We start from the raw sequence: 26762 nt of genomic DNA, 5'->3' as shown, positions 1-26762 counted from the left end.
ATAAGTTTAATTAATTTAAAAAAAAATATTATGGAAAAACTAATTATTTATCATTTATTGAGCACTATATCAAGACAGTTAACCTCAACGTTTTGCATCATCATGCTAAAGCCATGTCCACACTTATATCCAATTTTATGGGACACATTTGAGTAATGTATCCATATATGGGCATGATGGTTTCATATTACATCCAAATATGGGTGTATCACATTTATTTGTCACATAAAATTTGCTATTGTGGACAGAGCCTTCAAAATAGTAAATATGAATGAATGTCATTCTCATATAGCCAAGGAAACAAATGCCTATGAGGCACGTAGTGACACCAATGGGGGAATATTCCATATGCTGCAGTTAGCAATGCAAACATTAACATCTGACCTAAGAGGCTGATTAGAATCACTGCATCAACTAATAGATCAATACTAATCAATAAAGCCAACTTACTTCTGACAAAATATGTTTCCGCAGTCACGGCAGTGATGTCGTCGTTCGGTTAGCGTGAACTTAACACCGCATTGATTGCATTTCTCACCAAGCTCATCCTTCACCCAGTGATCGGCAACACCTTTACCACATGGATCGGCTACGGTCCAACTAAATACACGCCCCTTATCATCGCCAACAAACACTTTTAAATGATCTCTGAAAATTTATGACAAAATTATAAATGATAAATTGTGATGTAAAAATATATTAATCCAGATTTTAGTTTTCAAGTGAATTTATAATTCTATTATTAAATCATTTATATTATATGCATAGTAGGACTCATATTAAGGGGACACTATCGGGACTGTAAAAAGTGTCCCCTGAATAGGGGTTGGCCATAGTGTTAAAAGACACATTTCCCTCACATGGCCTAACGGTGTTCCTTAATAGGAGTGTCACATTAATAGGGGTGTCCCAAATTTGGGGTTCTACTGTATTTTGATTATGTTTTACTTTCATTTATGCTTAATTTTTAAAAGCTAGTAACATATTAATATTAAGATAGACAAAATTAAGCAATTCAACTTTTCATATCAGATTTCAGGTGGCAGTGTGCTTTAAGTGATATTTGATATAACCCATGATTAGATCAATTTGACTTGAGTTTTCATGGGACCAACCTTGAAATGGCAAGCGATGTAACATGAGCTGGTTGAGTATTGTCTTTGCGTTCAAATGCTGTGTGCATCGTAAGTTTACTGCGAAACATTAGTTGACGCTGCCATTTGAACCCTGTAATTAAGGACATTTTAAAATGGTTAATACTGACTATGAATAATCAACATTATCTTGAATTATGTATTATATTTGTGTGTAATCAAATTTGAATTTCAGTTGTATAATAATTTGCATGAGAGGGCAATAATTTGGAAAATGATAACCATCATTATTTTGTCAAGCTTGCATGGGCTTCATTAACTCTGGCCATCCACGATGATCCTGCAATGCTACTGATAGTGAAAAAACTATGGAGAAGGATGTTGAAAATGATTCAGAGGAGGAGGAGGATGATGAAAATGCTTCGGAGGAGACAAGATGCTGTGGTGAAGGAGGACGAAGATTATGTGACAGATACAAGTAAGTGATTAATAAATGTTTTCTCCTCACCTGGTTTCAATATATTCCTGTGCATTGCTGATGTGTTACTCTCTTTTTCATCTTTTGTGTCTTTTACTTGTTCTAATTCACTATCTGTAATTATGATATAGTCACTTGAGCTTAATGGCGAAGTTGGAGAGTTAACATTAGACTGCCCTCTACTGTTAATCAAACTGTCATTTTCAGGAGTGACACTGTACTGGGGTTCCATTCCGACATGATCGTCATCTAATTGATTATTGCTGTCTGCCCTTGTTACGGACAGAGAGACAGGTTGTGATGTTTTGACATCATCTGAGCTGGTTGATCTGTAGATTGTTCCAGTCCCAGCCAAGTCTTCTCCAACCGTGTATTGACTACTCTCAATGGATGCCATTCCATCGTCAATGGCACAGGTGCTTTGTGCGTCATTACCGTTTTCATAACACCAAGGATCAGATTTTGAAACACGACACATCAACGCTAGATCTCCAGCGCTGAGGGCGCTATCGATACTCTTGGTGTCAGCATCAGAGAGGTTGTCTGGTGTGTCATGATTGTTGGCTGTCAAGGTGTCATGATGGTCATCATTCCTGGAAGAGGTTTCCGAAGGCACTTTCTCTGGGACTTTGTCATTAGTGGTGTTCTCCTTTGGAACTTGGACAAACTCCACACTCCACATCTAACAATACAAAACCAAAAATTATAGAAATTTATTAACAAAACCTATTAGTAGTTTTTGACAAACCAATGAAATTAAATAATACACTTCAAAAAAATAAATCAACAATACATCTTCAATAAATGTATATGATAAGCTAATTTCATTCATCCAAACGGAACTCAATGACATTGAGCTGGAAAAAAAAAAGAATTTCAACCAATAACCACAATTGATGTCACATTTTATAAAAATAACAATCGTTCATTCAGACAAGCAAATTATTAAAAACAATTGCAAGACTACTCACCCTAATGACTCCATCACTGGAACCAGTCATAATAACATTTTGCTGGTCCCACTCTACGAGCTGTAACAACAAATACAATGCAATATTATATTATCAACTGTTGGCTAGCTAAACAATCTTTGCTGTCTGTGAGCATAGTATTACACGACACCATCTGCTGATTTTGGATGTGTGTTTATGAACATGGACAACACAAACTGAAAATAAAGCATTTAAATTTATATTGACTTATACTAACCTCTGACATGGCACAGCATAAGATCTGTTGCTCTCTTCCAGTGGATGTGTTTACACTAGCTATCAAGTCGCCATTGATACTCCACAGATGAAGGTACACACCTGAACAACTAGCAATGTCCCCCTACAAAACAAAAAACAATTGTCAAATACTCTGAAGACTAAAACAACAGGGAATCTAAAAGTCTGAAAGGGGAAGGTCCAAACCAAAGTGCTGCCAAGAGCTTCGACCAGGGTCATGGAATTAAATACATGGTGTTTTTCTGACTGGGGGAGGGGGGTGGGGTGTTCCAGAATTGTTTAACATTGGAAGGATAAATAATTGAAAAACCTGGTTATCTTAAAATCGCTACATTGTCGCTATAGTGTTTTCAGTGCAATCGTTGTACTTCGTAACAGTTCCCAACGCAATTGGGAAGGCTCTCCGATTCCACTGACCAATCAGCATCACCGAAAGCTTAAAATGTTGACTTTAGAAACAGTAAAATTTATTGTAATGAATATTTCGACTACTCCTAATTTCCTAACAAATGTCAAGCTATCATAGGATGTCAAGCTTTGACAAAGACTACAGAAGTAGTTGAAAATTATTTGTTGCAATAAATTTTAGTATTTCTACAGTTAACTGACCCGAAAGCAACAGCGTGTAGCAATTGTATGGAAACCAAGCTTTCTTTAGTTTTTATCAGGCAACTCACAGTTAGATTATTGATGCAGACAGCTGTAACAGGAGCACCTAGGTCACGTAACTGACGAATAAAAACGAGTTGATTGTAATCCCAAATCATGCAAGTCTTATCCCGAGACCCACTGATGATGATGTTGTACGATGTGCACACAGCTAAACATGTGACCGCATCCGTATGCCCATATAAGGCACGTTTCAATGTCAGCTGGTTAGACTTCTCTTTGCTTGTGGAATATTCCCAAACATGGACCACCGTACTTGTCCCACCGGTGATCAGTATCTTCGAGGTGGCACAAGTTGCTGTCAAAATCTCACCACACTGCGTCCCTTCAAACACTGTCGTCAAACGATCTGTGTCATAGTTTCCAAGACGTAGACTGAGATCGGCAAATCCAAATGCAAAGTAGCGATGGTATGAGGGCGGTATAAGCACTTTGTTCTGCTCGACGCAGACTATTGATTTATCAGTTTGGATGATCTGACCTACAGGACCTTTGATTTCTGAAGACAAAAAAAAATAATTTGAATTACTCATTCAGTATTATGTTATAACATAGAGGTATTCATTGTTGTTATTTTTTGGATTTCTAGTGAAAACACAGATCACAGATGAAAAACTAACAGTACATCACAATGCTTATTCATTTTAAAGTTCTGCAATGAATTGAACATATATGGTCGTGATGATGTCCTATGCTGTCATCATACCCATATATGTCACACATAAAATTTGATAGTGTGGATGGAGCCATGTGCAGTGTGTTATAGACTAACCTTTGATAGGATATAAGGCAGGTCGTAGGAGGTCAAGATTATGGAAGAACAATCTGTCAATCTGGATGACTGTTGAGCCTGATTGGTCGCCCACTCGGTTGTTGAACTTCTTTGGTGGGTGGGGCTTCTTAAACAGCTGAAACAATAATTACAAGTGTGTTTTTACGATTGAATTTATTTAGTAATTATAAATAAGATTTGGAGTTACAAATGAATTAAAATATTTTTATGGAAAAAGGTAGTTAGTTCATGTTAACTTCACCTATGATCATTTTTTAAAAACGGCGTTGAGTGGGAATGAAAAAAAAAGTGCAGACAGTACTAAATCGATACAATAATTGATGAAATATACTAGATATGGCACACTATATATGACAGACATGTATTAAAAATGTTTCATCTTTAATTTAACCAATCTTTCTAACCTGCTTAACGATCTGTCCAAAATTGTTGATAAATCCAATTGTGGCATTTTTTCTCAGTGGGTCATCAATGCTGTAGATATCAACGTTGCCCTCATAAAACAAATGATGGAATACATTGTTAGCCTCCACTGCAGCCTGTCCAGATTGCTTGTAGCCAAAAATGAGGTCAATCCACTCATGCAGATGACTGCTGACGTAGTCACATTCTAAAGCCTTGGCAGACAACAAATGAGAAATTATCGGTATTATTGTCTGTAAGATTAATTCTTTTTAGAATAATGTAATTTACTGTTTTAAAAAATGTACATAGACAAAAATACTTTGTGAATTCACCATCGGCACATACTAAAGTATATAATAATACTTTGTCTGCCTGTGTTTGATCAAACTTATACATATATGTCTGAAGGATTTAAATATCACAACAGTATGTATTTCTTTGTTTACTTACAAGATTTATTCCATTTTTACACCTACATATTTACAAGACTGAGATTTGAAACTCATGTGTCTAAACAAAAATACTTGTGAATTCATCATCGGCACATACTAAAGTACACAATGATATTTTTGTCTGCCTGTGTCTGATCAAACATATACATATACGGTTGAAGGATTTAACTGTCACAACAGTACTGTATGTATTTCTTTGTTTACTTGTTTAACACCTAGATTTGAACTTCATTTACAGTACCTCTCTGTGCATCCTGATGAATTCTTTTGGATCTCCCTTTGCCCATGGGGGTAGAATAACATCCCCTAACCGAGTACCATTTTGCTTCACACCTGATCAATAAATAATTTATGAAATATAAATATCGTAGGAACGAAAGAAAATGATCAAGGAAAGAATCACATCCTAAGCTTCATTATTAACCATTGTTTATAGAGCATCGCTTCAACCTTGTGTATGGCGAGTCTACTTCTGTTGGATGCAGAGTAATAATATAAATATTAATAATATAAATAAACAATAAAAATCACTTTTACAGAGTACAAATTGATACAAACAGTATTCTGTAGATGAATACTTAAGAGCTGATAGTGATAACAAATTTAATTAATTTAGGCACGAGTGAATAGGATATGCCAATCAGTAAACTTAATCACTATCCTACATGGCATATCCATTTCCACCATCGGAACCATTGGCGAGTGAACCGTTTAGAACAGCATGGATATTATAGCTGAAGGATAGGTGCCCCTGACTTAGCCGCTCGGTCAATTAGTATTACATGCAAGACTTACCAAAATCAAAGTTGTTATGATTTGTCATGAATTCCGGAAGGTAGAAGAATTCTGGGATCAGTTCCTTGACGTCGGCCATGTTGTGTTTGGAAGCTGACTGCCAGGAATCACTCACACTATGAAACATTCTGTCAGCCAAATCAAAATGGCCGCCCTAGCAACAAAAAACAAAAAAAATTATCCCAATTGAATACTGAATAGGATGATCTATATATTTGATAAATCAGACGTTATTTCTTATTATTTTATTTTGATATTTCTATTGTAGACATAGATAGTGCGAACTTTACAGATTGACATAGTAAGTTTATTATATATACATGCAAAACCTACCTGTAACCTTAGGAAGTGCTGAGTAAATGGCTCCATTCGCACGAGGTAGGAGGCTACTATCATCGCTGATGAGTAATGCGTGCCATAATGGTAGGCTGGTGTTTCTCCTATGGATCACAAAAAGATTTCACTTTTAAAAGTAACATTTTCAATTTATTGTAGATAAATGGAATGTGGTAGAAATTTTATTAGAGTGAAACTCGCCTATACAATGTTAAATAAATCAGGAATGACTATCAGATGTGTGTTTATTAGACATAACAAATAATGTTAGATCCATGTTAGTCCAAGAACTTGAGTGAGTGTTGCATGGGTACTGTAGAAATAGTAAGAAACCAGATTCAAGCCATGCTTTCCTACACTTATTAATGCCCTCCCTCTAAACACACTAGACTACAATATTCTTACAGCAGAACCAGGCCACAGACCTACTTCAGTATGTCTTACCTGTAGGGTCTTCCCATTCACGATATCTTTTATTGAACTGACCAAGTCGTTCAGGAGTTTGTGCTCCCATTGGCTGAGACAGGTTTCTGAAAGTGGTTGGGTCGGCTAAGTTCAGTTCCTATTGAATAGAGAAAAAAAAATGGTAGAAAGCAGATTAGGAAATTGTACAATATAAAAAAGGAAAATATACAATGATTTTAAAAAATTGTTTTAAAAACAAACGTAATGTTACAATTTAGACAAAAAAAAAAACACAACTGTTGTCCATGACACGTTACCTCGGACTCGTAGTCTGCAAGGATCCATGGGAAGACAGGGTATTGCATGAGGTCGTTGTAAGAGCGACCGGCTAGAGTGTTCAAGTACATCAGATATTGGAAGTTACTGATCTCACCACGCTGAAAAAAGACAAATAATAACAAATACATGAACAACCAGATATAAGGCAAGTCTTCTTAACTCCCAGAGGTGAAACATTCCAACGAATACCACAGGCGGTACTTTCAGAAAATATAGCAAAACCGTAAACAACTTCATGTTCAAAAACCTCTACATTAGGGAGCCAGAACCAGAAGAAGGAGGACACCCAGTAGGACGTTCACGCATGAGTGAGTAAGTTCTAGCATCGTGTTGTCACGAAAATCGAAAGCTCTCTATTGCCATCTATTGTTCCCTAGTTTGTTCTTTCAAATCAATAGGTCACTTACCTTGCTGAACAGTAATCAAGACAGTTAAACCATATATGACAATTAAACAACAGACAAGGAGGGCAGCCTTTCAAAATTAAACATTTTTTTCTCCAACGTTACACTTAAATGAAGAGAATGTTTATAGACTTACCTCCCATCTCTGTGTGACAGATTTTTCTCCTATCAGATTTCCCAGACCAAGAAAACTAGTCCTGTAAAAAATACAATTTAAAAACTGATCTCTTGCTACATAAAAATATTTTCTAAAGTATTGTTTGTTTTATGTGCCATACATATATTGCTGTTACCTTGGGGTCTGACAAAAATCATATAAGTAATATACACCATCAGGTCTTTTTGAGGTACTTCTTGATTGGTTGATTACTGTACTTACCCGCCTTCAATCTGAGCATTTCTCTTCATCCCTGATACTGATTGGTTGGCATCATCTGTCAATCTTGTTGCCTCAGCAACAAACCTTTGAAAAAAAAAATAGGTATAATAGCTGTGCTAAATAGAAAATTACAATCAATACACCTGAATAAATTGATGAAACAGCTTGAATATCTGAATAAATTAATAGGAAACACAAATAACTTAATAGATAGATCATAGAAATAGAAATATTGTAAATTGATATCTGAATAAATCAATAAAAAATCTGATTTTGGAATCATCAGCTAGTTAATGTACTGGAGGTGCTTGAAGTCTAAATCATTCAATATGAAATCTTAATACCTATATAAATGAATACACATATATGAATAAATCAACAAAAAATACATCAGACAAAAATAATATTTTGGCATCTTACCTTGCATACACTTTGTTACGGATCTTTCTGGGAAATGCTAGAAAATGGTTTCTTCCATCCGACGAAAATACTTCAATAGCAATGGGCTGAAAAAAAAATAAGAAAAATGATGTAGTATTTTTCAGAACATCATTAAAATTAGTTTGCGAAATGCCATCTTTTTCAATAGTTTTTCATCATCACTACTACTATAAATTGCTTAGGCCACTGCTGGTGGATACCTCCTATAACTCTTTCATCAAAACCTATTCTGTACTAATAATCTCCTCCCATAGTCTAAAATAATTAGTTTTTGCACCTGCAATAAGTAGCGTCTTTTGTGAACTTCGCGAATGTCTTCATATGCAAACTTGCTGCACATTTTCTTGCTGACTGATCTTGAGCAGTGTGAGGTGCGTGGAATGATTGGGTCTTGGTTCTCCTGAGTTCTGTCAGAAATCAATACAGATAGTTAATTATACAGAGTGCATAAAATGGAGTGACTGTAAATTGAACTCTTACTAAATCTTACTCATCGTCTCACTACACCTCACTCACCCTTTCAGTCTTAATCATCCCCTCACTATATCTCACCATAGTTCCGGTGGTGGAACAAGTCTTCTCAGATAAGGACTCTAAACCGTAGGTTCAGTGTACACAATTGGATCGTGTGCACTTTAAAGAACACAGTTCATTCATTGAGAAGAATAGAAGGTTACCCTGGACTACTGGTTCTCTTCAGGCTCCCGTCTGGCCACAGAAGGAGCCTTTACGTCGCGGCCCACGTCAGTTATCCTACCTGCGAATCCTTCTACCACACTACGTAAGCAAGATCATATACACTAGCTACGTAGTGAATCGAGAAAATCTAAACCATTATTCAACTACTTCCCTCACAACCATTCACTAGATCTCCATCATCCTCTTTTCGTTTAAGTGTAAACTTACTTTGCTGGTAGTGAGTCTACATCACAAATCTCATGACTGGAATGCAACGTGAAGCCATCGACCACGTAGAAGTGATCCTTACAGAAGAGTAGCAGGCCTTCTGACGTATCAAGTCCCTGGATACGGGCACACCTAAACATGTAGCGAATCTAGTAAAAAAGAAACAAGTGTGGTATTAACAAAATGTTGCTTCACAAAACTACTAAGTCTTCCAGTAAAAATAACACAAATCAGTACGTCATTGTGTAAGTATACTTACTATTTCTCCTTCCTCCAACAACCTGAGGACCATCTGGTTGTCTGTTGTGTTCTCCTCTTTATCTCCAGGTGTATCTGCCTCATTTACATCAGTTTCTTCTTCCTCAGTCTTATCTTTCCTAGTAACTAAACTTGATGGCCTTATGCCTTCAATTAGGAAATAGGAGATAAATGGTTACATATTATAAAAAATATGAATATCATTGAAAAAACAAAAACAATAATAATAAAAAATAATAATATAAATAATGTGAAACTCAGCACTTTAAAGACTAATTAACAGTTATTTAATAAAATGAAAACTTACCTGTTCGAATACCTTCTTCTTCTTCCAATGTCTCCCCATGAATATCCGAGTCCGAGGTTGATTCCGAGACTGGGCTATCTGGCTGTGGCGTATTCATCAACTTCTGGACTCTTTTTCTAGAAAAAAACTCACGGCTGTCCAGACTCATTGCCATCCGAACCTTGCAAGGTTTCTGTGGACAATATTAATAATTAAATTGTCAATTTTGTTCTCATAATCGTTTTCTTTCTCCTTTGTTTCATAGTTTTAAATTAAAGCACAAATACAAAGTGAAATATACAATATTAATATCAATTAGTTTCATATTATTAATATTGTCCATATATATATATAGGCTACGTTGCACAAGTAAAAATAGCAGATATTATCATAACATTCGTTATTTTAATAAATAAATATGTTAATTTTCATATTTCAATAAAGTATTAGCTTTCAGCTACAAATTAGGAAAGTAAAAAAAAAAACATTTCTCCTTTAGGAATACTTTTCAGGAAATGTCTCTATTTTAAAATCTGTGGCCAAAAGAACTCAATAATAATTGCTTTATAATTCTATCACATTGTTATCTCGTTTAGCCTAGGCCTTAGGTCCAGGCTTCATTGCTGTTAATCATCACCCTAGTAAGGTTAGGCTCATCGCTCTTGGAAGTGTCTAGCAACAAAATATTTCTTGCAGTGTTATACAGTAGTAAATGGCTTTGAGCTTTTTCCACATAATATTAAGGCACAATATTATAACTGTGGATAAGAATATTATACACCTTATAGTTACTTTGACTTTGGTTGATATTTTAGTGAATTTAACACATATTCATCAACCACAGAAACACAATAAATAATTTGTTTGAAAGATCACAGCTTACAACAAAGAGTACTTTATAAGGCTAATAAAGAACACATTTTAAAGAAACAAATAAAGTATTAGTGTATATGATGCAATATACATATAGAAAAAGCATAGGCCTAGTCACATGTTCAATTCCTACACACTTTTGCCACAAACATTGCTTCTTCTTCACAACCATTTCCTCTTATGCTTACAGCTAACTAGTTAAGTGGACATCATTTTTGAACATCATTTTCTGGAACAAAATATGCTTTGTTCCAGTATTGGTTAATTTAATCAAATATTTTGCCTGCTTTTCTCAAAATATATTCACAACATTTCAAAGCAATAATATTAGTTAGAGCCAATTAAATAATTGCTTTAGAATTAAACAGCACTATAATAATTATTATGTATATTTATTTTAAAAATTATACACAAAATAAAAAATAATACATAAAGAAAATAATGATAATTAATTAAAATAACAGTATTAATGAAAAGAATATAAATAATAATGAATTAAATAAAAAAAGCCAGCAGAATAGCCAAGATTATATTTTTTTGGCATGATTGTTTCATCTATTCATTCCTTGTTGCTATGGTGACGTACCTCTTTGCGATCGGCTAACACGTCAGAAACTTTGGCCAACACTTTTCTAAATATTGGAGACTCAGCCTGAAAATGAGACTTTGATTTCTCATAATTGTTGATTTAAAATTTACATCAAATTCACCATAAATTCCCAGTATAATATTCATGCTTTTTAATTTGTATTTTCATACCAAACCAAGGACAGGAACAAATGAGGTAAGATCCATCTGAGCGTGCTCACAGGTAGACAGACACCTGGATCAACAATCTGAGCGTGCTCATATGAGGACTAATACCCAAGCTAACATGTACTATCTGAGCGTGCTTGATAGATAATCCATTCTATTTCAAAAGTGAACAGTGGAAAGTTTGAAGGAAGATATTCTAGGAAGACAGCAGGTAGAGTGCAGAAGAAGGAACTGATACTACACATGTATCCTTACACATCCACACAACCACCGCACCATGCAGGCAACGACACATTTCACAGGCAGACAAGTTCTTACTGAAGTAAACCTCCTTATTTTGCAGATAACCCACTATTCTATCAAAATCCCCACTATTCTATCAAATTCCCCACTATTCTATATATCTTCTTTTTATAAAATAAAATGAAAAAAAACCAAGTGTAACATTGTTTGAGTAAGTTAATGTAAATTGAATCAGCAGAGATGTTGGTAGTCTGTGGGTAGGAAAGGCCTTGCTAAGGATGCAAACAAGCAACCAGTCTCAGACTTGACCTCTCGACCTTTTGATCAGAAGCCTATAAGTCATACCTGGTACACTACATGATTTAATAGGCCTAAGTCTTTTATAGTAGACTAATGAATCAATGGATCTTTCTACTAAATCCCACCCCTTGGAAATTGCTGCTAAGGTTTGACAAAGTACACAAATTAGCAGTTATGTTGGTAGTCTATGAGTGAGATACTTACCTGGATAAATTGGTTGGTTTACCTAGGTAAGTATTCACAAAACAGACCAACAGTGTAAACATACAGTATGTAAAACATGTGTTTGTCGATGTGTGTGTTTCTAGTCCTGTTGTGATTAGTTTGGGAGATGGCTCGATCGTGGCACGAACTGTTATATCAAGGCACTCTGGAAAGGTCAATTACAGGGCCTAACAATAGCAGGGTAAAATAGCACCAGTGGTACATGACTCAATACAGGCTACAGGAGCTGTAAGCTAAGGGAGGACTTATTGCAGCAGGCTAGCTTGTTAGAAATATGGGAAAGTACGAAGAAATCAAATTTACTTGAACATTCTTGATGGCTATGTGGCATGTCTCGACCACTCGATCCACAATGCTCTTGCATGATGGGAAAAAAAGATTATGAATGACAATAAACATAAAAGATGGGGTAGGTTGAATCAAAAATAAATAATAAAACCTCAAAAAACTACAACTAACAGCAAGATGTCATTGATATGAATTGAATTTTCAAATAAACCAATGGAAACACAGAGCTAGTTATGTGTTTAGAATTATCCAATCATGTCAACAGAAAAATAAATTCTAAAATTACACAGATCACTGTTGATACTGTTATTAGTTGTTTGACTGCTTAAAATAATAACAATAATAAATTATGCACCCACTCAAATGGGTCATCATATTACACTCAGGATTGGGTGGTTCTATTAATTTGAAGGGGAGTTCTGGTGTTTAGTGCAGTTCATCCTAGTAAGTTTTGAGTAAACAAACTGTTCTTACCGCGTCTTTGTAAACATCTGGTATGTGCGGATAGTTGAGGTAGAACATGTCATTGCGAATCATCTTTTTACGCATGCGACTCGGCCCTTCTGTCAGGTCCAGAATCCACTTGTCCAGTTTAGATCCATGTGGAGGTCCCCACAGTCCTCGCTCTCTTGTCAACTCAACTTCCATCTGGTTCCATTCTGTTTGAATGTATTTTTGAAAATATTGCTGGCTCTAAAAAATACAGAGTAAAATACAGTTATTATTTTAGTAATAGCAGGGCCCTGATAACCATTTAATACAGGGAAGTAACTTAATATTTCCTAGTTGCTTAAATATGAACTGGGGTCCTGTGGGCCTCAGTGTCTTGCAACCCCTGGTGAACTGGCTGACCATCCGCTGCTCTATTCCAAAGATTGAAAGTTCATGTTGTACAGGATCAAAGTGCCATAAGCGCCACTTTGGGTGGAGGACACCGGCGCTATATAGTACCACAGTCATGTCGTCATGACAACAGGTGGCGCCCTCTGGAAGTTACCGTTCATTATGGAGTAGTATCACGTGGTATCGTGACGTAACACTATAGTACTCTACACAAGTTTTCATTTATTATTATAATTTACATTGAATTAGTTCAATTCAAGACAGTACTGAGAGTATATATGTAGACAAAAGTAAACCCAATTTGTACAATTACCTCTTTAGCTTGGCTGTACTGTAATTTCACAAGGTCATCAACAATTGCGACATGCGTCAGCGTACAATTTATTGCATCCTATGGAGGAAATATTTACCAAAAAAAAATCAAAATCTAAGGTGGATTTTCAGGGTAATACCAGCATTCTCGATTTGTTGCAGATAAAATGTCCATATCACAAAGCTCACTCAAGTCCTGAAATCCAGTAAATTACTAAATTGTAATTATATTGTAAGGAAAATAAATTTACCTGAATACCAAACACAGGGAATTTTTGTATACTGCTTTCTCTCTTAAGCTTCTTTGTAGCTAACCGAGTGAGGCCGCTACCAACACGTGCAAAACGCTAATAAAAAAAAAAGCAAACAAACCATATAATCATCTGTAACATAAACTGTTGCATAATAACAGTAAGTAGAGTAAATTATATTTTTGTTATACTTATGTATACACTCCCTTGTTACGATACGAAGCCAGAGCGGTAAACAGGACTTCGGGGAATGGAGCAGAAATATCCTGACTGAGTAGTGCAGTGGGTGAGTAATAAAATTTGTTCATTTACTTATTATTATTACCACTACGACTGACACTAAATCAATAACAATAAGAGGGTCGGAATGGCTAAGAATAAACAATGTAAAACAATATACTTATGTAATATATAGTATAGAGTGTTTCTCTAGTCATTAGGCACAGAATCAATCATAAACAATGAATTTGCATGATTTTGCCTAACATAGGAATGGTGATGTTATATCACACACATACAAAGGCATGGTTGATCTGATAAATTGTTGATTGATTAATTGATAAATTGATCAATTTTTGATCAATCAATTGATTAATAATTGATTGATTAATTACTGATTGCTGCTGTTGGAAGTCTCTGACAGAAATCTTCTTCTCTTTGTTAATGTATTCCAACCACATCTTGTTGGCATGTTCAGACATAGTCTCCCTAAATCCAAACAAATAAATATACATTAAAAGTAGAAATGCTCTGTCCACACTAACAAATTTGATATGTCCATATTTGGGTATAATATGATGTCATCATGCCCATATATGGGCACATCACACAAATTTGTAACATAAAATTTGATAGAGTAGATGGAGCTTAACACAACTTTAATATTGTTTTATTTTTATATTTTTATTTTTCATTTATTTATTTTTTATTTTTCATTTATTTATTTTTTTTGGCTGCTCAACTTATTGCAATGAATATAATATTTATTTTATTACTTATTTGTTCATTTCATTTCATTTTATTTTTATCACAAATAGCAGTCAATTGAAACTGAATTGCATGTGATTTACAATATACATTAAAATTCTTTATAAAATTAAAATTATTTAAATTTATCCTAAAATTGTTTTGCTTCCACAAACTTTTTTAAATTGACCTGCTATTGTTCAAAACTCTACATTCATTAGAAATAAAAAGGCAAGAATAAATATTAAATACCTTGCTATTCTAAGATCAACATGTTGAGATGATTTTCCACCAGTTCTATGAAAATAAGAAACGTAAATACTTGTGGAAAAATACATTTTTGATCTACTGTATAAATCGCTTTCCAGAAGCATTAATAATTGTTAGCAGATATTTGTATCAATTTGGCTAAAATAAAGTAATCACTTAGTACTAATTATTGATTGAGCAACTTACAAAGCATGTTGGATGGTTTTGCATGGCAATGTTAGTTTAAATATGTCTTCAATAAGCTGCAAAATAGAAATTTAAAATTAAACAATAAAAAATTGATTATTAAGATAAGATTTATTTTCCAATAAAGCAACTGGAAATTTGATTTTCGCAGGCATTACAAAGACAGAAAGCAATTACAATTAAAATTCAATTGATAAAAAATATTTAAAAGGTCATGATGATACTTGAAATTGATTACTTAAACAGATAATTAAAATGAAATTGTTAAAAATATTGATTAAAAGATTTTGACTGTTCAAGGTCAATACCAAAAACACGAAAATAGTTATTAAAAATAGCATCAAAATTAATATTCAGCCCCAGAATCAACCATCTAATAATGCTTACTGGAAATATAAAAATCCTGTGCTATCTTTCACTGATTGGTTGTATAAAGTGATCAATACATACTTGATCACAGTGAAAAGGGAGTGAGGATGTTAGCATAGTGTTGAGTTGTAAAGTGCTTCAGGGTGGAAGATTCTATTATTTTGGAGGGATGCTTTTAGTTTATTTATTCAGGTAATTATTTGCAAAATACGTATAGCATAAATACCTGTTTTTTACACTGAATAAGTTCATCCCACACACGCCTCGCAGCATTTCTTACTAACAACTGTCCTTCTTGATTGCTACTCTGTGTCAACTCATTCTTATCGTTGTTCCTTAGTAACGGTTCTACGTGCCATGTGGTGGTTCTAACGCTGTCACTGGTTTGACAATGGGAACACGTGTTACTACCGCTATCAAGCAAGAAAAAATATGCTGCTCTAATAACTACATTAGAATCCCTCTAAGCCCAGAAAAATTCAGAGCATACCAGGCAAGGTGCAAGAATGCTTGTTGAGTTGAAATTAAAAGAATTGAAAAGTCACTAAGCAAAATGCAAGCATTGACAAAATTACCAAATTAAATTAGAATTGATAAGCCACTTAGCAAGAGAAAACCAATTTGAAAATTCACAAATAAAGCAAAGTTAACAGTTAAAGAGAAGTCACTAAACAAGATGCAAGAAATATGAAACTCAGAAAGAAAGTAATTATGAAATCTTCGAAGTGAAAATCTGGAGGTACCATCAAAGGAAAACACTCGAGAAATTTTTCGAACAAAACAAGCAACATTACAAAACAAGATAAAATTAATTATGAAGTTCAAAACTCTTGGAGACAAAAAAAAAATTGTTAATTGAAAGCAAGAAGAAAAAGAATAGAGTGAGTGAGTTGTAGGAGGTTATATAGAGAATTCCTTCTTAATTAGTGATAAATTAGTAAAGATGGGATAGTGTGAAAGTACAACCTGTACACAGAATATAGAGATAAATCAGAATTTTTCAGATAGAAAAAATTTCAGAAAAAAAAAAAAAAAAAAAAAAAAAAACTAAAGCAACAAATACAATAGACAGATTCATTCATTCATTCATTCTTTATTTAGCCTTTTATAAAAATCACATTACAATTTGCACATACAGTAAAATAAAACTAAAAAAAAACCCACAAAATTCACAATACAGAATAAGACTGTAAATCTAAGTAGGCAAGGATTAACAAAAGCAATTAAAATGGCCGTAGCTCCCAAGCTAGTTAATCCATCGTTAAAATAATAAAAATGATATTATTCCAACAGTAATTATTTGAAAATTATTTCTTACCTTGCATCAGCCGTGAGACAGAAGAGGAGATGACACAGACAACCTATGAACTCTGATTCATAGTTACCTGGACCGAACACAAGACTGCGGTTGGTTGTCAGACAATGCAAAGCCTCTAAGAGAGCTGTGAGATCTAATAAAGAACAGCAACATAAATATAGAGATATACAACCTAAATAAATAAAAATAACACAGGTTTAAGTCTCAAATGTATAAAGATCAAAGGTAAATCAAGCATGTTCAAGGTAAATCCACACCAGTATACAACTACATTGTATATATACTTCTTTATGAAATTTATTGCTGCGAAGCAGCCAATTCATATTCTTGACAGCAATTTGACCTCTGAAAGGTCATTGTTTGTCAAAAAACAAGTCCCTAAGACGACTGAAAAGCGGAGTTTCTTTCTTTCATTCTGCCGGGTAAAATCAATTATTTTAGGCGACGTTTGTAGACTAACCAACACGTACCAACGTCCGCATGTCGCGCTAGCCTTATCCTACTCTACGCCTAGACTAGCTAGGATGGCAACACTCTTTGGCAGTCAACTCGCCCCTAGAAAACCTGCCCTTGGAAACTTGCCCCATAAAAAAATGTACACTTCCTAGACCATGAGGTCTTCAAAATAAAAATTGTAACCTTTGGTAATCAACTACATTTTCCACATACATAGAGTTTTTTGAAACTTTATTAAAAAAAACCTAAACCATAATTCACCACTATAGACACTTTTTGACAAAAATGAAAAATTACGAAAATTTACCCAATGAGAAGTGTTCTAATAATAGACAATGGGTGGTGTGTCATATTATTTGTTATATTTTTATTATTCATTATTTTCACTTGACTCGCATAAATACAGTAATTTTGTTCAAAGAACATTTATATGCAGTTGTACTTCGCAGCACTTCACTTGCAATTTGCAATTTCTAGTTGGTATTTTAGTGTTTCTTAAGTGAAATTATTTAATTAAACTTATACAGAAAGTTTAGCACACACACACACTTACAACTATATGGCAAGATACCACAAGCTTCCTCAATACAATACACATACAATGGAATATTTAAAGATAGGCTGTCTGTGATAAAACCTGGGAAAACACACAAACCAATCGCGATGCTCGTGTTGGTAAGTATTCACGAAATAGACTTATCAAAAATTCACTAACAAGGTAGGTAATTCAAATGAACTGATTTGCTGAACACCGAGGATATGTCTAAACACAAAATAAACAACTCATAAAAGAAAGATACAAATTAGATAAATCAACAAATGGATGTATGAGTTATGGAAACTTCACAAAATATACATCATTAATGAAATAATTGTAATATGCAAAGTTTTTGCCAATATATACCTTGAAAAAATTGCCATTAATAAATGCAATATTCAGCATGCATATTGATACGGGTAACATGTAAATTTATGGACTGATTATTAATTCTACAAATATAATTTAACAAAATATCTACAAGTATTAAAATAAAATAATATTTTTCATTAATCAATAATCTACATTAAAAAATTACACTAAGATAAAAAATTTAAGAATATAATAACATCATAATGTAGGCCTATCTATATGGGTTATGTTAAAATTTAAAATCTAATATACCGACAATTAAGAATTAATAAAAAATTTTAAAAATTATTACATTTATTTAGAATTAACAAAAATTAAATAATAAAGAAATATGTCAATATACTTAAAATTTAACTAGATTGAATGTTTTATTTTAATAATAATAATAATAACAATGGGAACAATAACAAACCTTACTGACAATAATGGCAACAATAAAGACAATAAGAAATAAACAACAATAACATTAATAACAATAACAGCAATACAAAAATATAATATTATTAGTTAACAATTTACTTGTCAACAAAGCTTCAAATTGATTATCTTAATACTGAATAATGCCCGTTGAAAAAATATTTAGATTCATTTACCTCATTAATTTTTTTTCAGGGAAATAATGAAACTGATTAGGAATACATGCAATCCATTATATCTTAGTTAAATTTCACTTTTTTCACAAACAAGGACATGCAGATAGATATGCAAAGCATTATGGGTAGGTTATACGTTGGCTGACATGCGAGGGAGCCATAACTTGCCTTTGCTTTCTATTTGCATTTGAAAACATCCAGAATCTTCTTTATTCCCTGTTTGGTTAATAAAGAAATGTTGAAGTATTTTTTTACTACAAACTAAGATTAGTGGTAAGTACACTGCAGTACGTTAACGAGTGGTGAGGATTTTGGCCCGAGGTCCCACATTGGTCTTGGAAGTGATGGTCTGTCATAGTACCAAGAGTCTGCCTTACAATTAACTTTCCTAACTGAGGTCTCCTCCTAATTAAAGATCAATTCTGGGTTGGGGTTTCCATGGTTTTTAGTAGCTTTGGTCTCTAATTAGAATAATAAAGATAAAAGACATTTGTTGATTTTGGACCATAGAAAAGTGGTCTTTAATTAGAGGTGGTCTTTAATTAGAGGGAGACCTGTATTTGCAGGTGAGAAAGTGAAATGCTTCCTTATATGGGATGCTACAGCGCCACCACAGGTTACTCTCAGCAATTTGCTGGTACCCAATGATGCAGCTGGGAAGACCTCTGGGGCTCCAGACTTTTGTCATGGAGATTTTGTTGCTTTTGGGGCCCCAAGACACTTGTCTGAATAAATAAATGAAATGAAATGTGGGTATTGCCCTACCGCCCTACCCAAGCACACAAGGGAGTTTTGACTTCATGATTTGAAGTCTTAACCACAACACTGTGCCAACCACTCCAGAGGGTCGGTGGTATTTAATGATAATGTGGATACCCAACTCAAAGCGTAGGAGTCTTATAAAAGGTAAAATCCCCTTGAGTTAAATGGCGAAACAATTTGTAGTCCAATGTTCCTAATTATAGGATGTTAGATGTATACATGAAGCTATAATAACATAATTTTCAGGCAGCTTTTAAATGATGATGAAGAGATGGAAATAAATATAAGATGGAAAATGTATGCCTGCTTGACAAATTTTGGTTGATCATGGAAAATTGATTTACATCATGGATTAAGAACAGAACTAGATGAAGCTGATGATAAGATAATGAAATGACCTGCAAGCACAAAGTGGTAAGTGGTGGGAGTTAAAATTTGTTGGAAGGCCAAAGCAAGTCTCTGGGAAAATTGGGATGTCTCTCATAATACTTAAAACTCTTACTAATTCATGATGATATTTGTACTAATGTATTATTAATTATTTCCTTGAAGTCAGCTAGAGATAGGTATCACCAAGTAAAGAAATAAAAATAAATGTGTTAAGAATGATCATTTAACCCGATCTTCTGAAAGAGGCTTCTTTCAATTTGGGACTCTTGCACCTTTATAACTTACCAAGCTATATCACACCACCAGTTGAAATAAATGAAAAAAAAATCCATCACTTGGGGAATGACATAAATCAGCAAATTTGTTGGTAGTAATGAGTGTGATACTTACCAAAATATAATTTTAAAGTTCACTGTCTTTAGCTGAGATAACATAATAGCAACTATTACCACAAATACATTTAAATTATTTACCTGCAACATTACTGTGTGGTCTTGATAACTGAAACATTATTGTACGGTTCAAGCAATGGTAGATGTTATCCAGTGAAAGACCACGTGCTAAACAAGACAAAAATAATGTAAATCAACAAAACTAACATTTTATGCAAAACATTCACTCTTTTTAAGAATCAAGATGCTTTTGAGGAAAATATTTTCTCAAAAGTATATATAAAATGAGATATGCAATTAAATTTATTATTTATTCCATGTACCTTAATAGAAAACCAAGATAAAGCATACTATATTGCTAATTAGTTTCTAAGCATGGTAAAGGGACCACACATAAAAATTTGATGTATTTGTGACTGTCGTTCTACAGAATGCAGAGGAAGCATATGGAGATTCTGGAAGAAGCATATGTTAGAGAGTCTAGGCTTCATGATCATCTCATCTCAATTCAGTAGTGGCACTATCAAAGGCTTGGGAGATCTAATTGATTTTGTCTAGATTAAATCATTGTATTATACAGTATGCTATAAACTATATATAAAAATATATAGCAAACTTGGCACTATACTCAGTGGCGTAACAAAGAGGTCTGAGGCCCGGCTAAGGCCTCTTAGTGCCCTACTACCCTGGAGAAAATCCCCGTCCACATCACTGTATATGACATTTTAAGGAAGTATTATGAATTCTTTCACATGTTGTGCTCCTTAAGGCCTAGCTCTGGGCAAAAATGCTGATAAATATCCCAGGGCCCTTTAACGTCTGGGGCCCCGGCTGTAGCCAGTAAGAGTTCATGGGTCATTCCACCTCTAATCAACCAAGATATTGAATCCTGAAAATGGTACAAAATTGAAAACAGCATTTTTTTGCCTAAATTTTGCGCTAACTAACTTCACTAAAATGCCATATCTCGGAACGACTTGGACCTACAAAGCTCAAACTTCAGATTTGTTTATATGAATGATTGGGGAATATTTGATAAAAATTTGAAGTGAATCTGAGACAAAAGTGCATTTGCCGTTGGTTGATTTGAGGTGGAATGACCTTCATAGCTGTTACACCACTGACTATAATAATATTCTAAACAATGCCAAAGTGTATACTGCACTTTGACTGTAAAATAAGCTCAATGAATACAAGCATAATATTCTGAATCATAAAGCAAATAGGTAACAAAAATAGCAAAGGATTGTTAAACACCAGCAACAATTAGTTACATTGTTTTTAACATGAAAATGTGTATCGGTGGGATGAGGGAGAGAAGTTAAATGAGGGATTTATGAGAGATTTGAAGTGAATGAAGGGATGAAATAACTAAAATGTAATTGGTAAAACACAAGACGCATTTTAAATATGGGAACACATGTGGATGTAAAATGTTACCAAAATAAAATTCACCTTGATGGCTGTCCCATATTTCTGGTAAAGTGTCAATGTTGATAACAATAGCATTAGCTCTGCCATCACAACCACAATGCTCTGTTCATACTAATATTTCCAAGTGATCAAATACAGTGATTTGGCCATATATGGTATGATATTACATCATTATGCCCATATATAGGCAAATAAACCATGATTACATTGGCTAACAGATTATAAACATGTTACTGTTATGCTGTACCTTGTGCTATGTTCACAGTAACATTCTCATACAAAATTTCTGTAATGTCCACCCACATCTCTGGCAAGACCCCTCCATTTTGCTAATGCCCCTAGCCATGTCACGTTTGATCATGCTCCATACTGCATCTGAGCTCTCAATGTTAGAGCATGCCTCTACCTAATCTGACCCTGTTATGTTAGCTCATGCCTCTCTATCCATTCTGACACAACCGTGTCAGCTCATCCAACCCCTTGTTAACTTATGCTTTTGTACGAAATCTGAATGCTTCATGCTAGCTAATCAATACCTTGCACCTACCCTTACCCTCATCCAAACCATGCCAGGCTCTCATGTCACCCTACCCACCTTAAAATGTTATTTATATAACCCCCTTTTACAATCTAAACACTGTATTTTACCAGAAAAAAAAGGAAATTAAAATATATGATTTAAATGATTCACCAACCAAATGTGAATTATATTTTAAAAGTAATTTCTGAACACAATGTAATGTTAGTGCTGTGTTGTTATAATCAAACCAAAGTTAAGCCACACAACCAACAAATAAATAAATAATGGGGGTAAATCATGGGGGTAAAACCATGGGGGTAAAGAACGGCCGTGCAGTACACTTACATGAGCTGTCTTTCTTGCCACCAAATTCGGCGCTTAAAATTGCCCAGAATTTAGGAAAGGATTCTAGGATTGGGTGCAAGAGTATATTCAGTTAATTAAATGTGAATGGCAAAATAAAATCACAGGTACAGTAATAAAACAAAATTTAAATTGACTTGGACATACACCTGAAAAACATCAACATCTATTACTATGACTATTAAACAATAATACTGTTACTTGTGAGTCCCAATAATGAAAAAAAGATAGTTTAGCTATTTGTAAATTGTTTAATTGGTATAAACTAGGGCTTATTCTACCTCTATACTTGTATATAAGCCTAAAGCAAGCAAAAGAAAACCCTCTTCCTAACTCTTAGAAAGCAAAAGAAAACTTTCTTCTTGGCCATAAGGAAACAATAAGCCCTAATCTCTGCTGAGATCAAGGCAACCCACCCCTTCTATTAGAAAAAAAAAACAACAAATGTTTATTGCTTTGCTCCTTGCTGGTGGCCCAACCAATTATCCAAACCTGAGGGGAGAGTTCCACAATGGAAGGATAAGTATCAAAATGAGAGCAAGTATTGTAATGATGAAAATTTACCACAATTAAAGGATAAACACTGCTATAATGATACATACTGAAGTTAATAGGTAATTCCGTCAATGGAAGCAAATTTACAACACCAAAGTGTTAAAATTAATATTCAAGTTCTTTAATTAATCTCCAAGTTACAATAATATCTTACCTCTCTTCTTAGCTTGAGCTATTAACTGTGCTATGAAATCAAACACTTCCTTAGAATCTTTTGTAAACACACCTGCAAAGAAAGTTTCCAACATCAACCAATAGTACAACATAAAACTGACAGAAAAAAAACCTGTCATAAAAAAAAAGTTTTTAATTTTCTAATACAAAATACATATATCAACAAAACCAACAACAGCAGCAACACCAAAACAACAATACCAGCAATAACACTAAAACTATTATTGAACATAATATAGAGTACAACAGTCGTGTCATCACAACACCAGGTGGCGCCCTTTGCTGTCAACCAGACACTGGTTACCGTTCATTACGCCCGAATGACTTCATAATCTTAATGGTTTAGAATAGGCTTTCTGGAATAGGGCATTTTCAAACCTAATAACTAAAAACATGAAAGCTCGCATTATATTAGTTATCAAACACACACATTTAATCACCAATTAAAATTTACAAAGAAAAACTAAGATACAATATCTTAATAATTACGTTAGAATTTGGGATCAATGGTTTGTCAGTGGAGAAAATGGCGTCCGATTGAACGCATTTTGTATCGCCGACAGCAAAGGAGTAGTATCACATGGTATCATGACGTAACATTGTAGTACTCTATAGAAAATGTACCTTGCCAGAGTTTGTCAACAACCCGGGAGGCAAAGTAAAAAACATTATGGATCAGATTGTTGTATGATCCACCGGTAACCAATGGCAATGCAGCCTCTTCACCAATCAGAACATCCGCCATTAGGAAATGCTCCATTAATGTGGTGAGCATCTCAGTCTGGAACTCATGAATTTGAGCTGTTGAAGCACGTTCTGGTGTAGCCTATAAAAATTACAGAAAATAATGAAAAATGAGGTTCGAATATGTGGGCATATCCGCTACCACATAAAGTGTGCTGACAATTCCATAATTATTTTAATTAAGTTCTGAGAACAGGAAAGTTGGCATGTAAAATCTGTCTACTTACCTCCAAAACAAGATCCAAAACAGGTGGGGTCTTACTGGGCATGCTCAATGACAGACTATCAACAATGATGACACGCAAAAAATTGATGACTAGCTTCCTTGCGGGATGATCTGTTAGGTTGCCATGCGATGAGCCGGATTTATCCTGGTTCTGACTTGCCAAAAATGGCATGAACCCTGGAACAAACTATGGAAATTTTGGCAGGAAAAATTTCAAAAATATTATACAGATAATGTTGTACAAAAGGAATAGATTATCAGACAACATTGTACTTGCCAGTTGATGGACACATCAAACAATAACAATCATAATCTATTATAATTTAATGATATTTTTTACCATCAATTTTATTATTTGATAAAATTTTATTATAGGTATTAAAGGATATATGGCCCATATTAAGCTGAACATTTTTATAGACTGACCTTAAACTCTTCACTCGGGGAGAGAATGTCATTAGTTTCGTCCCCAACCTAAGAAATTTTTAAAAGATAATATATAAATATAAAAAAAATGTTAGTAAATAGCAAATTGCAATTAATATTTTTTAGTAAGTTACAGTATGTTTTAAGAGATTCCATCATCACATAATTAATGAACCTGTCCAGGTGGTTAAACATGATTGTGTGCAAGCATTGTTAGTGATAGCAGGTGTTTAATATGATAATTAATGGTCTGGTGCTGAAATAATATGTTAATTGATAACAATAACAAAAATAATAGTGAATATAATGATAGTGAAATTGATAATAATAATATCTATAATATATAATATATACATATATATATAATATCTATACATACTGATATTAACAAGAACATGTTAATAATTGGCAGAATGTTTATAAGTAAAGCAGTTTTTTAAATAGAAAAAAAAAATGGCCCAATATACATCCTACTGCTATCACTATCTACTGCCTGAATTCATAATAAAGGTAAGAAAATATAAAAAAGAATCTATGAAAAATAAGTTTAATTATGGAAAATTAAATGAACAAAAAATAACATATTTGCCAAAGGAAACTCAATAGGAATGATGGTTTACACAACCTGATGTACTATCGTAGCGTATACTCAATACATCCCCAAATACAAATACTCTCGCAAGTGATTCACTTGACAATTGGACCTACAATAGTATATTTATCATTACATTAAACAAACCCTTGGTAATATGTTACCAAACTTTAAAAACATGGATTATAAAAAACATATAATCTAAATAATATTCACTCTTTCCCACTAAGATACCTACCACAGTCAAATCTTCTTCATCACAAGGGAAAGAATGAGGGGTCTATTAAAATACGGAAAATCAAACAAAAATAATGAAGAAAATAGCAAATAACGTATTAATGCAAATGAAAATATAAGAATGTGACTATACATAGTGGGTTCAGGATTAAACTAAAGCCAGACATGTACTATCAAAATTTTATTTCAGAAGCTGTATCAAATTTTGTGTGACAAATACCTGTGGCTTGCCCATATATGGATATCAACTATGCCCATATATGGATGTGATGATATCATCATGTCCATATATAGGCAATTCACATAAAGTTGTCGCATAAAACTAACATGAGTAAAGAGCTTAAGACTCAATAGATGTTTGATCAGAACATGTTGAGACTTCCAGAGATGGAAAGACACACAATTAGTTATTGTTTTGGAGCTGTGGTTAGAATGGCCATCTTCTAATACTGAATTTCTCAGTTCAAATCTTGTCAAAGCAAGTATTTTTATCACAATTACAAGCAGTCTAAATTTGAAAGTGATATATCAGTATAAAATAAAAAATATAAAAGATCATCTAACAGAATGATTATCAGATATGATCAAATAAAAACATATACTATCATCAGACAATCTGTTCAAACATTGTTTTGCTAAGTCTGAAAAATAAAAATCTGAAGCTATATGCTGGCTTTAGAGTTTGAAATGTATCAAAATATGAATCCTCAATAATGAGATTAAGAATTAATTGCCAGGTTAAACCTCAAAATTGCCCAAATTGTTAAAGAACTGCAAGTACCGCCCATGTGTAGTCTTCAGAATTAAGACAAAGAAAAAAAATGATAAATTGCAATAAATTGCAATTGTTACATCAATAAATACAGTGAAAATAACTTCAAAGTGCATGTGTTTTATGAATAAATTATGCAATAAAAATTAAATATTCATTCCTATATTCAAATCAAACATGTTATTTTTATATCAATATATATAAACACATTTGAAGTATAAATATATACATCAATACAAATGGAAAAGAATACATGCAATAATAATGAAAATCTAAAGTATACTTCACATAACATATAAGGAAATTTGTCTAATAGATCGTATTATGTATCCTATATGATTTTAAAA

General features: G+C 33.6%; 1 protein-coding gene across 9 annotated transcripts in view; it reads right to left on the bottom strand.

Annotated features, from left to right (window-relative positions):
- The window catches only part of LOC117109882 (WD repeat and FYVE domain-containing protein 3-like), a 75983-nt gene that overhangs the window by 3495 nt on the left and 45726 nt on the right, over positions 1-26762 (bottom strand). For 2 of the 9 annotated variants that reach the window (XM_033252329.1, XM_033252332.1), the window contains 37 exons: positions 25645-25686; positions 24815-24862; positions 24390-24575; positions 24043-24244; positions 23399-23470; positions 22672-22734; positions 20454-20540; positions 18997-19044; positions 16870-17002; positions 15778-15964; positions 15183-15238; positions 14979-15023; positions 14375-14468; positions 13761-13856; positions 13511-13588; positions 12829-13047; positions 11129-11194; positions 9691-9862; positions 9385-9530; positions 9126-9274; positions 8497-8626; positions 8199-8284; positions 7779-7862; positions 7536-7596; positions 6974-7093; positions 6696-6813; positions 6249-6355; positions 5916-6069; positions 5362-5453; positions 4668-4880; positions 4243-4378; positions 3479-3969; positions 2782-2904; positions 2544-2603; positions 1603-2254; positions 1116-1227; positions 451-648 (listed from right to left, as the gene is read on the bottom strand). In XM_033252329.1, the coding sequence (XP_033108220.1) occupies positions 451-648; positions 1116-1227; positions 1603-2254; positions 2544-2603; positions 2782-2904; positions 3479-3969; positions 4243-4378; positions 4668-4880; positions 5362-5453; positions 5916-6069; positions 6249-6355; positions 6696-6813; positions 6974-7093; positions 7536-7596; positions 7779-7862; positions 8199-8284; positions 8497-8626; positions 9126-9274; positions 9385-9530; positions 9691-9862; positions 11129-11194; positions 12829-13047; positions 13511-13588; positions 13761-13856; positions 14375-14468; positions 14979-15023; positions 15183-15238; positions 15778-15964; positions 16870-17002; positions 18997-19044; positions 20454-20540; positions 22672-22734; positions 23399-23470; positions 24043-24244; positions 24390-24575; positions 24815-24862; positions 25645-25686 (5126 nt within the window). The remainder of the gene's footprint in view (positions 1-450; positions 649-1115; positions 1228-1602; positions 2255-2543; positions 2604-2781; positions 2905-3478; positions 3970-4242; positions 4379-4667; positions 4881-5361; positions 5454-5915; positions 6070-6248; positions 6356-6695; positions 6814-6973; positions 7094-7535; positions 7597-7778; positions 7863-8198; positions 8285-8496; positions 8627-9125; positions 9275-9384; positions 9531-9690; positions 9863-11128; positions 11195-12828; positions 13048-13510; positions 13589-13760; positions 13857-14374; positions 14469-14978; positions 15024-15182; positions 15239-15777; positions 15965-16869; positions 17003-18996; positions 19045-20453; positions 20541-22671; positions 22735-23398; positions 23471-24042; positions 24245-24389; positions 24576-24814; positions 24863-25644; positions 25687-26762) is intronic. The other 7 variants (XM_033252333.1, XM_033252337.1, XM_033252330.1 and 4 more) reach the window with 6 other exon arrangements.

This window comes from Anneissia japonica, unplaced genomic scaffold, assembly GCF_011630105.1.
Source record: "Anneissia japonica isolate Jap-2015-1 unplaced genomic scaffold, ASM1163010v1 scaffold585_len4108843_cov191, whole genome shotgun sequence".
Lineage (NCBI taxonomy): Eukaryota > Metazoa > Echinodermata > Crinoidea > Comatulida > Comatulidae > Anneissia > Anneissia japonica.
This window is presented reverse-complemented; position numbering and strand designations above follow the sequence as displayed.